This window comes from Rhinichthys klamathensis, unplaced genomic scaffold (genome assembly GCF_029890125.1).
Source record: "Rhinichthys klamathensis goyatoka isolate OS25496 unplaced genomic scaffold, OSU_Roscu_1.1 h1tg000291l_1, whole genome shotgun sequence".
NCBI classification, from domain to species: domain Eukaryota; kingdom Metazoa; phylum Chordata; class Actinopteri; order Cypriniformes; family Leuciscidae; genus Rhinichthys; species Rhinichthys klamathensis.
In genome coordinates, this window is record NW_026606810.1 from 513,964 (window position 1) to 526,241 (window position 12,278).

General features: G+C 37.4%; 1 protein-coding gene across 12 annotated transcripts in view; it reads left to right on the top strand.

Moving 5' to 3' along the window:
• Nucleotides 1-12,278, top strand: part of plekha6 (pleckstrin homology domain containing, family A member 6) — a 154,707-nt gene that overhangs the window by 31,554 nt on the left and 110,875 nt on the right. For 11 of the 12 annotated variants that reach the window (XR_008809379.1, XM_056269844.1, XM_056269841.1 and 8 more), the window contains exons 2-5: nucleotides 5,421-5,504; nucleotides 7,449-7,581; nucleotides 8,402-8,506; nucleotides 8,693-8,765. Coding sequence is in view for 11 of the 12 variants with exons in the window: in XM_056269841.1 (XP_056125816.1) it covers nucleotides 5,421-5,504; nucleotides 7,449-7,581; nucleotides 8,402-8,506; nucleotides 8,693-8,765 (395 nt within the window). In the remaining variant the exon portion in view is untranslated. Of the gene's footprint in view, nucleotides 1-2,502; nucleotides 2,649-5,420; nucleotides 5,505-7,448; nucleotides 7,582-8,401; nucleotides 8,507-8,692; nucleotides 8,766-12,278 lie in introns of those variants that run through there. The other variant, XM_056269839.1, reaches the window with a different exon arrangement.

The window sequence follows — 12,278 nt, forward strand, 5'->3', positions numbered from 1 at the left end:
CTCGTGGAGTAATCATAGCTTAAGATCAAAGCCTGAGTTGACAGAGAAAGTTGATGAGCTGCGTCATGGTACCAATAAAGCCTGATTGCATCGGTTTGGTTTTGTCAACTCAAAACTAATCCTGTAACTCCGAGTTTGTTCAGCTACCTTCATGGTACAGGCCCCTGGTCTGTTTCACACTAATTACTTCTCATGTATTTAAGCCCTGAGTTTTCCTTAGTTCTTTGTCTGTTATCATCAAGGTTGTTGTGGTTGTGTTTAAGTTTATCTCCTGATATGTGCATTTCCATTGTGCATTTTTTTTAAATACAGTTTTTGTTCCTGTACTCCTTCGTCGTGCACATTCTCTACATCCACGCGTGACAGAAATAGCATAAAATCTTTAATATTATTTTTAAAAATACTTCAAAACTGTTTAGAGAACTATTTATGTATATTAGATTTTAAATATTATTTTCATATTTTTTATTCAGTTCAATAATATTTTAAATTCAGTATTTAAGTATTTTAATGATTCTTTGTTTTAGATTTTTCAAACCCGTTTTCTTTTTATCATTTATTATTTTAAATTAGATTTTAAATTCCACATTTTCATAAATTACATGTTCTCACCCCACAGTATTTTTTATTTTATTTATTTATTTACATGTTCAAACCTTAGTGTGACAGCAAAGATTATGCTATGACTCATAATTGACAAAAATAACACTTGCCAATCTGGAAATGAGTAGACATTATCATTCTTAACTGTAATCATAATTCCACCCCTGCACAAAACATAAACCGCATATTGTCTGCGGTGTTCCCAGATGATCTCTGAGTGGGTGCTGTTAGTGGAGACCACGTCATACGAACCATTTGGGTCCCGCAAGCGCAGATGACAAACTGGCTCTCTGGCTGACCTTCACTCTTCCACCGCGAGGACGCTTTTAGTTCGAGTGTGTTGCTCTCAATACTAAGCACAGCACTGAAGGACTTTTTTTTTACAGCACTAACGCAGCAGGTAAATTGTTAGCAAATGGATGTGCTGGTTAGACTCAGCATGCCACGTTTCATCCTGTACAGCAAAAATCAGACACATTACAGGCTTGTATGATACATTCCATACCAGCTCTGTGTCTTAGTGTTAAATTAATACTTGCTCTTTATATCCAAGGTTTAAGGAGGGATGGCAAAGGAACGAATGCTGAAGTCTTTCAAATCACAATATGGATTAGCAGGAATGCAAATAAGCTGTAGGCTTAGTTTAAATATTCAAGAGTTAAATTAAAACATTAAAAACTCATGGTTTAAAGAAAGCAAGAGATGGAGATTGGGTTTGAAATCCAGGGTAAAAAGAGGGTATCAATATGTAGGTAATCCCCTCAGAGGGGCAGGTAAGCTGCCGCCTTCTCTTTGTATGTGTCCCTGTCATATCTGTGTACAGTGGGGGATGTGGTACGGAGACCATCTGGTGAGACCACATATAATGGAAGCCCACTGATAGAAGAACTGGGATGACCGCCATGTGTTTTCAGCAGACTTGACAGCTCTGACATACCTCGATGAGGTAAAGCGTGAGACTGACCTCAGCAGTCAAGTGAAAAAGGGTGGGATTATTCTGGTCTCTAGATATGGCTTAAGTCCAACCCTCACTCTATGGGATTTATTAAAATCCGCCAACATATGAAAAACATCTGATCATTTAGGACAGTAAAGTGTCATTCATGATGAGATACAAGTCAAAGTTCAATACTTGAGGTAAGGGTCCTGCAGTAGTAATAGTGATACTTGCCTCATTTCCAATTAAACATCCTTGCTGTAGTTACCCAGGAATCCTGCTTTACTCAGAGATAAATGATTGAGTCATTAGAGTGGAGGGAATATCACCGGGTATATCCATAGACAATATTAAAGGGGATCTGACGTGAATATATGACAAAATTACATTTTAATATGCCAGACTCTTGCTTGGTGCTTTTAATGTTGAGCTTGTCTCAGTGTGAAATACAGATCTAATGATTTGGTGTGGGAGTGATCTGTGTGTCTCTGGGTAAGGCTCTGCAGGGGGCGGCTGCAGCTGTAAAGCCGTCTACCTGAGTGGGTAGCGACTTTTATTTTTTACCTCGGCCACTCCCCTTCACCACATCCAAGGCTGTCATGGCCGTCCCAGGGGAGTTCTGGTCATAATTTCTCCTCGGGTAGGCTTGGGGGTAGCATCTACATCTCAATCTGATCTGTGATAGGAGGCCCCACGTGTGTGAGGGAGAGAGAGAGAGAGTCCGACAAAACCAGTAACCAAATAAGCTGAGCTGAGCAGATCTAGAAGGCAAGAGAGCCAGAATGAGATATAGAGGTTGAGCAAGTGAGAGAGAGAGAGAGAGAGAGAGAGAGAGAGAGAGAGAGAGAGAGAGAGAGAGAGAGAGAGAGAGAGAGAGAGAGAGAGAGAGAGAGAGAGAGAGAGTGAAGCTGGCTGGCAACAGCACACATGCTCAAGGAGAGAAAAGAGGACAGCAATTATTGTATCCAACACCCTACAGCTCCTGCAATAAAGGCTCGCTGTTGTCGGCATCACAAACCTGCTATTCTCTCCACCTGGCCTCATCCCACTGATTTATATGATTGATCCGGGGGAAAATGCTGAAGTTCCGCGCGGACCGGCGAGTGAGGTAGGTAAGGCAGGATGATGTTGGGAGAGAGTTTATAGCGGCAGCCAGCAGTGTGAGGGGAAACTCTGAGCTGGAGGTCAGGCAGGACTGCAATGCAGTGCTTGCTTTCTCATGGACCATCTTTACAAGATATTGAGGTTTATTTGTGTAAAGTTTGCGTGTTTTGTTACCAGTGCATGCGTTGGCACCTCATTTGTGTCCTTGCTGGATTCCAGCGTGGTTCCGTTTACATGCTCCATTCCGATGCTGCTAAATAATTTCTTGTTTGCTAACAACTCAATCATTGATTAGTGGTCATATTAGCAACGCTTATGAGCAGATGAATGTCTTGTGCCTCTATGTAGGTTTATAGGTTACACACGAGCGAGCGTGCTCAGTGGCAGGACCACATTGGAGCGCGCACACGTGCACTCACACACCTCAACCTGATTTCAGTGGCTAAGCTGTTATGCTAGATTTGTTTAAACGTTTGTCCTCTGGTGTTATATGGAGCACAGAGCTCTGGTGTGTGTACCTTTTTGGTGTCAAGAGGTGGATGCCTTCAGCATGAGTGTATTCTTGGCTTATGCTTCTTGTCCCCGACCTATCAGGCCGCATGCGTTGTGTGTCAGTGTATACAGAGGCTACACAGACTTTGAGTTCTTGTGTTATCCTTAAGTGGTTGAATTTGGCATATTGTTCAAGTGCACAGTGCAACAACACTGAAGAGGTGAGTCTGCTGTATGTAGGAAAAACATCAAACTGAAGAGATAGGACAAGAGGAAGATGAATATAAGGACCTTAAGTCTAGTGTTTTTACAGTAGATCCAAGAAACAGGCTTTACACACTTGAAATAGTTAAACAAGGTTGATTTTTAGCCCATGTTTAATGCTGGGTTATCTTGTGCCATCATAATGCATGAATTGGTTCTGCGCAGTCAGGTTTTCATATTCCTCATTGTAAATGCGTTAGCGTAGGAGTTAAATTTCTTTTTTTCATATTTACAAGGTTTATGCCATTAGACAAGTGAAGCATGTGACTTGTACACTTGTGGAAATGTCGCCGCATAAATTCGCTAATACTGCTGGCAATGTTTTTAACTTTTTCTCTCAGACAGTGAAACTAAACAGAGTATGAACATTTGTGAAACTACACAGCATGAATATATTATGTAGCAAGAATTGTTTAGTTTAAGATTAGTTGTTGGTTGCTATCTGACACGGCGTAACATGTTAGCACCCTCACAATTTAGTCTGTGGCTCAAACAGTAGATAGCAACTGCAATAATTGATGTAAGTGTAAGTTGTTATGGACAAAAACATCTCCCAATTGTGTAAATGTAGATATTTAGCACTTTGGATCAAGTTAGCACAACATTTAACAGGGCTTCCTAATCTAGGGTTAAAAGCGGTGCTAACACCCTTTCAGTGTGAAGTATTAACTCAAGGTTGAAAGTATCCTTAACCCTGGGTTAACTTCTATTTAACACCGGGTTAAGCATAGTGTGAAAAGCCTTGTAGAGGTCATTGGTTCATGTTAGCTTAGCGATCATGTCTGGTTTAAATGTGGATTTAACTCTAGCTAGTTGATAGTTATCTTCGTGTGAAACTCACTACATTTCACAAGCAAAACAATAAATGCATTAAATTAATTGTCTTTACTTATTTACATTTACCATTGCAGACAGGCAAAATCAATACTAAATGCAAATAATGAAATACAATTAGCCATATACTGTGATTAAGCATAGGTAAATAGACTTATAATAATAGGCAAAATAAATAGGAAATATTTTCCTCTCCCTTTTAAAAGTTTATAAGCCTATGTATTTTACTGTTGGTGTCAAAGGCTGCGAATCCAATACTTTTAGCTTTTTGGTACTGTGTTGTTGGGTCACCATTTAATCAGTGTTATTTTATTATTATTATTATTATTATATATTATAGTATTAATTTGAGCTTTTATTTTTATATTTTCAGTTTTCATTTTATTTTAAGTTTAAGTAGCTAATTTTGTTATGTGGTTCCTAAAGCAAAACAAGTCTAAATTTGACCCTCACTGTAGCATGCCTAAAATTATACCTTATGGCCTGGATCTTTTCTAAATGCTAGTTTTGATTTGATGTCTGTGTATCCATGGTTCTCTGAGAGAAACCCAGAGAAAATGTATTTGCTTGTTCCCTCTTCTGCAGTTATAAAATCAATAGACAGAAAAATGACACGCAGCAATGAAAACACTTGTAGGATACACCCGAGAGACAAGCTTCAAGCGCACATCCACAGGGAGAACACACGAGCCGAGGTCAGAGAAAGTGTGACAGGAAGTTGAACTCCAGGCTTCATGGGGTTTTATATGGACAAAAGACATGTCTTTTCTGAATATAGACTGAATATAATAGGTGTGTATGAACTCTGACATGTTCTTAAAAACGGTTCTTGTTGATATTTTGGCATTGAGCGCAAATCTGTCCACACTTAACATGCTCTTTCACAAGCTCTGACAGCCATTAATTTCCACAGCAGTTGTCTCATGTGGACTTACAAAGAAAGTGGCCCTGTATTGATCGGACATGATGTTGTAATGCTGAATTATTAATAAAGAAGGGATGTGCCTGCTGTGAAACAGGTTTGAAGCCATAAGAACGAGTTTGGGAGCACCTTAAACAAATGGAAAATCAGTTCCAGCTGCTTTTGGCTTGACATTCTTCTAGACAGTTTTTGAAAGATTGTTTTGGCTGGTTTATAAGTGTTTGTCAATCAGTCTGAAGTGTGTCTTTTTTTTCTTATTTTCAGTCAAAATGACCCTAACGGAACAGTTGGACACCAGCAAGTGATCCAGACGCACCTGGAAGAGAACGGACCTTTGAAACCCTTGCTGTGAGTGATCTTTTGTTTATTCTTTTGTAAATATGCTGTTAGTTTTATACTGCCTTTGCTGAACCTGTGACATGTTGAATAAGAGTTTGTATTGTGATAATACATACCTTATTATTTCTGACAACAAGCTAACCAAGGGTCGTCTTTCAAAAGAGACCGCAACTATTCCTTCAGTCCAAAGGGCTCACAAACTCATTCATGTAATCATTTTTGTCTGGCTGTATTTTTTTCTTTTCTTTTATAATGCACAGTGGTAGCCATCCCCATGATATATTGTAAATGCAACATCAAAAAAATTTAGGGTCAGAGAAATTTCTTTTTTTAAGAAATTAGTACTTGTATTCATCAAAGACACATTCAATTGATCAAAATGTGTTACTTTTTTTCGTAGTAATGCTGCTATTTTTTAACTTTCTATTCATCAAAAGAATCCACAAAAAATATTTGAACGCAAAACTGGTTTCAACATTGATTATAATAAGAAATGTTTCTTGGGAGCACCAAATCAGCATATTAGAATGATTTTTGAAGGATCATGTGACACTGAAGACTGGAGTAATGATGCTGAAAATTCAGCTTTGACATCATAGGAATAAATGACATTTTAAAATATATTAAAACAGTTATTTTAAATTGTAAAAATATTGTATAATAAAAAAAATATTTTGAGAAGTGAGTTTACTTAAAACATGGTGTTCCCAACAGTCACTGTCAGTGTCACTCATGTAATACTAGTGTAAATAATCAACTCTCATTGAAAATGAATAACATCCGGCTCGTTGTTTCTGAAAATGTCAGTGTGAACGCCCCTAAGGAGATGAGGAGACAGAAAAACAGTTACTTGTCAGACCAGCCCTGTTCTGTCTGGCTTTTTGTATAATAGTCACTATACAATAATTGTGCACTTGCGGAAACACAAATACAAACAAATGGCGATGTCAGGATAAATTACGCTGAGAGCATTTTATTAATTAGTTTTAAGCTGCATCAGATAACAGGTGGAGGATAAACGTGTCAGAATTTCCTTGATTTCCTCTATAAATTTAGTAAAACGTTTCTCCAGGACAATGAGAATGCACTTACCTCTTGTTCTCCTCTGGATCAATATAATGAGTCGAGAGCCAATAGCACATTAATAAGAGGCGATGCCATTAAAGCTGAGATCCATCCAGGATTTAATTTGATTAATTTCCATTTACGAAGCAGGAAGCTGCTGGAACATTACCGCTGTTTGCAACGGTAGCTAAATAAAGCCTAGATAATTAGCACAAAGATGTTTCTATCGTGCCCTAATGTAGTAATTGTTACTGTCGTGTGCGTGTTCCCACTTTGCGCTAATGATTGTGTGTGTTTTTATGTCCTTATTTGATCTGTATGTGCATGCTCTGTTCCATATGTGTTTATGTAATGTTCTTTGCTTCAGAGACTCATAATGACTTGCGTATGGCTATAAACTGACTGCGGATGTTAGCATGCACTACAGTGAGCTTTCCAAGATGGAAGCTTCAGCCACCGGGCGGCTCAAGGGGATTGTAAATTCATCTTGCTGGTCGGTGGATCGAAGGCTGTTGGAGAGGGCCTGGGCGGCCCAGTAAGGAGATCAATACGATTGACCTGAGACTGCAGGCCTGCATCCACCAACTCTTTCTCTCTTTCTTTCCTCTATTCGCCACTCCAATCACATTCTTTGTGAACCATCGCCTGTTTTTAAACTGCAACCTCAGGGGTGCGGCCTTACGACGGTGCCAGTTGGGAATAAAAATAGCTGCTCCCAAATGCCTGTGTGCTTCCTTCCCATAATCCCTCAGTTTTCCACCAGTTCGAGTCAGTGTATTAGTTTGAAAATGATTTCTCTGCATTGGTGCGTTGAACGCCGGCAGATGAGAAGTTTGTTACGGGATCAAAGGCTGGGATGGTTCAATGGCTTTGTGTGTGTGCTCACAGGAGCTCTGATTCGGAAATGAACGGCAAGGCGGGTGGCAGGGGGCCCGTGAACAAAGCCAGCGAAGCAAACTGCAACGCCAACAATATCAGCATGGTTTCTGAGATGCCCCCGGACTCCCAAAACCACACACGGGTCAGTACAGCTGCTATAGATTAACTAGTTTCTAGAAATAGAATTATTATTATTATATTAATAATATATATTTTTTATTATTAAATATGAGTTTTAAAACAAATATTATATATTTTATATTGTTTTATTATTATATTACTTTATATTATATTTTATGTTATTTTTATTATATATTATATTATATTAATTATGAAGATACAAAGAGACAATTTTATTTAAACTTGTTATAAACAACAAGTCTTTATTTTAATATTATTTATATGCTATTATACAATTTTTGAATTAGAACATTTGAATTAATATTTTAAATTAGCTTTTATTTTTCTAATTTTATGTGCTTTAATCATTTTTATTAGTTGTTTAATGTTTCTGAGATTAGCTTTAAATGAAACTTGCCTTAGCATCTTACTAAAATAAAAATAAAAAGTTTATATTTAATTTTACTTTGGTTGCACTTTATTTTACAGTGCATGCACTTAAATTGTACTTACAGTGTAGTTACCCAAGAAAGTACTGTAATAAAAGGTAACTACATGGGTTAAGGTTAGGTTTAGCGGTAGGTTCAGGGTTAGTACTTAGTTATTACTCAGTTAGTGTCATTACTACAATAAGTACATAGTATGTTCATGCGAAACAGGACTGTAAAATAAAATGCTACCTTTATTTTTATTTTTAATGGTTTTATTTTTTGTTAACAATGGTCTGGCTGCGGTGGATGTCTTTCCTTTGTAATTCATTCACACTGTCATTCATTACCCAGATTGTGTGCGTTTGCCGTTGGTGTTATTGTTTTAACACTCCTCTGTGACTCTCCCACCAGGGCACGCGCACACCCAAGAGAACCGCCACGTTTGGGAAGCGTTCCAACTCTATGCGGCGCAACCCCAATGCTGAGGTGGCCCGGCAGGGTTGGCTTCACAAGCAGGTACTGTTGCTCATCCTTAAACCTCACCATCATCCACACAGACACAAACAAACACTCTCTCACAGCCTAAAGACATAACTCTATAATCCATACTTAAGCCACTCTCTTTCAAAAACGTCTAGGCACTTAGATGCAGTTTCAAGGCCTTGATTTTTTTCTTCTTCTTTTTTTTTTTCTGTAATGTAGGCAAGCAGTGGTGTGAAACAGTGGAACAAGCGCTGGTTTGTGCTGACAGATCGATGTCTTTTCTACTACAAAGGTAGGTTGTGTATGTAAATGCTGGTTTATGCATAAGTTCAGGCCTCGTTTATTTGGTTAAACATATTTTAGTGAGCTCCCCAGAGGCTCAAAAGTTGTATGATTTGAATGTATTTTTTAAAACCAGTTTTAGAAAACATTATTTGAATTTGTCCCATGGCATTGTTTCAGCACGCAGACTGTGTGCTGCCAGTAGCGAAGAAGAGAAGTATAAAAGTAGATCTATAATGACAGTCTAGCACAAGCACACTACAGTATGAAGCCTCTATGAAGGCCTTAGAAAACTGTATTATCTATGTTGTGTCAACAGAAAACGTACCATGGTACATATTTTGAAGCACTGTAAATCAATGGTATTTTTTTAAGAACCATAAAATACCATAGAAATACTACAGTACTGTTCAAAAGTTTGGGGTCATAACAGTGAAATTAACACTTTTATTCAGCAAGGATGCATTCAAGGGTTAGTTCACCCAAAAATTCATTTTCATTTCAATTTTAGTTTTTAGAAATTGTTATACTTGAACTTAAAAAACTTTCATGAGGATTTCATGTTTAGACATGTTTGTTTTGTTGTGTGTTATCTCTCATGAACTAGCTTGTGATGTTGTCTTGACAGCCACACTGGCTGATGTTGTCATGGTTTTACATACTGTAAACCTAAAGCATCTAACTTGTGGTTCCCTTCCAACCGAGGCATATACAAGACATTAGTAATTATCTTTAATTTGCTTTGGGGTAATTACACGTTTTTATAATGACATTTCAATTTGCACATATATTCAGCTAGTTTTCCCCATATTGGAAAGAAACTACTGAAGTGTAGCTGGATTCCTAAAGAGTGTGTAATGTTGGAGATTAAGGAAATAGGTTTTATATGAAGCCTAAATGTATTTTAAATGTTTACATAAATATACATAATGTGTTTGAGATTTAGCGTTAGTTAAAATACCCTGAATTAAATAGTAAAATCTAGCGCACTGAACATTGTTCTGCATCCCGACATTTGCTCAACCAGCTGTGAGTTTGGGATGTGATTTTCCACTGCCTATCTGTTTGTCTGGCCAATGGAAGACATTTTAGCAATTCAGTTTGGTACGAGAATGACACATTACAAAATTAAGTGTGACGCAAATTTGTAGTGAGTTGTTCCCACACATCAATCACGCACTCTCAGAAAGCGGCGTCTGTGATCTGCGTGACGAGAATATATGACCGTCTCCTTTAGACCAGCCGTGAAGGTCAGTCACAGCTCATGCGTGGAGAATCAACATCACCCAGAGGCATTGTGGGATAGAGGAGGGTGTTAAGATATTTGGTATGAAGCTTCGGCCAGATGTTCCTTCATGTTCTTCTCTCATCTTTTTTTTTTCTTTAGACACTGGTCACATCTGTAGTTTCAACCCTTTCAGACCTAATTTATATTTCAGAGACACCAACATTATATCTATGCTTTATTTGTACTCTAAATGATAAATTATTATGAATTATTATTATAAAAATACGTTTTTGTTTATTTAATTTTTTTAATTGTTAGGCTACTTATTTTTTAAGAAACTAAAAATATATATAGCATGGTCTGAAAGGGTTGAAGCTTTTTACCAAGGTACAAATTGTCAGCATTTTAAAGAATGAATTGTTTCGTTCAGAATAATCTTGAAATCTTGAAATATCAACCTACTAATCATTTCCTAGAAAAGACTGTCAAATATTCTATTTTTGGGTTTGCAAGATACTGGAACACTTCAAACCTCTCTGTCACCTAAGCCCCACCCACACTTTAATGGTTAAATTTAGACTCCATAGGCAGATAGTATTCTCTCTAAGATGAGTGGGTTTGCATTGGACACATCAGCATATGAGCGGTTGCCTGCAGGTGTGGATGATGCACATCAGCTGACCTCATGTCCAGCATGTGTCCTGCCCCCTTCCCTCCAGCCGCAGCAACACACTACCCCACTGCCATTTTTTCCAGTAAAAACATTCTTAAAAAAAGATAATTTGCTTATATACTCTTCAGAGAATGTCTTGAATGGGGTATCTTTTGAGTTTTTTTAATGCATGAACCTCACAAATAGTTTTTTCTTTACACAATTTGCTAAATTAGGATACTTTTTATGTTATTTTAGCATGTTTTTTCAAAACTTAGAGCTTCATTCTCCATTAATTGTAAATTCATGGAAAAGAATGACCACATTATATCTACTTTTGTGTTCTACGGTATAAGGAAGTCTTCTGAAAGGAATGAAGACAAGTAAATGATTAAATATTTTGAGTGAATTATTCCTTTAAGGTCTTAAAGGGTCATTTAAGGTGTATATGACTTTCTTCTTTCAGCCGAACACAATCAGACTTATTTTATTAAATAATATACTGGCTCTTCCAAGCTTTTTAATGGCATTGAGTAGTGCCCGAGTTTTCTTAAAACTTTAAACTATAATCACTGGCTTCCAGCAATGGCCATACGCACGTTGGATTACTTTTATGATGGATGGATGCGCTTTTTGGAGCTTCAAAAACTCGGGCACTATTCAATGCCATAGCAAAGCTGAGAAGAGCCAGGATATTTTAATATAACTCTGATTGTGTTCGGCTGAAAGAAGAAAGTCATATACACCTAGGATGGCTTGAGGGTGAGTAAATTATGGGATCATTTTAATTTTTGGGTGAAATTTTTGCAGTAAATTTATCTTCAGAATATTTGAAAACAAGACAAAAATACTGAAGAAAATGTATTTTTCATTGCACTCCTTTTTAACACTCTCTTTCTTACTTATTTATCTGCATATTTTCCTCTGTGTCCCTCATTACTTTCCTAAAGTGATTTAAAATCCACATACTTTACTGTCTGGGAATATCAGTCAGTGATTTGTCTTCATATTTGCTAAAGAATGTATAACTAGTCCATCCTTAAGAAGAATATAAATCAAAACATATTAAGTTATGTAATCATAGTGGGGGTTTTCTCCGCATCTTATTACGTAATCTTGTGGCAATACTCTTGTCAGTGATTCATTGTGCATTGTTTTAAAAGCAAACAACATTGATGGTGCTACTATTCAGACACATAGTTTTGATTTTAGATCCATTGACTATTTTTGTGTTTATGTGTGCACATGACCTTAGTTGACAGTGATACTGTCTGAGGTAATGCACATATGAGTCTCTCAACGTCTCCAAACATGTCAGACTTCCTGTAAAGTTCACTCTTCACTTGCTGTCAGTGTTGTTCTTAGTTGGTTCTCAGTTTTCAGACACTGGCTTCTTGTTGCTGTGTATCTGAACACTTGCGTGCTGTGTCAGAAACAAACTTGTTCTGTGAGGTTGCATATACCAATCATCCGTGTAAAAACAGCAAGGTTTTCTTGCACTGTGTTTGCTCAGAAGCATCATGCCAGTTGAAAGTGACGGGCCACGTGCCACTTCAGTTGTTGAGCCAAAATGGATTTAAAATTTCAACTTTGAAAGATTAATTGAAATGATATATAAAAATGCATGATTATTGGCTGTCATG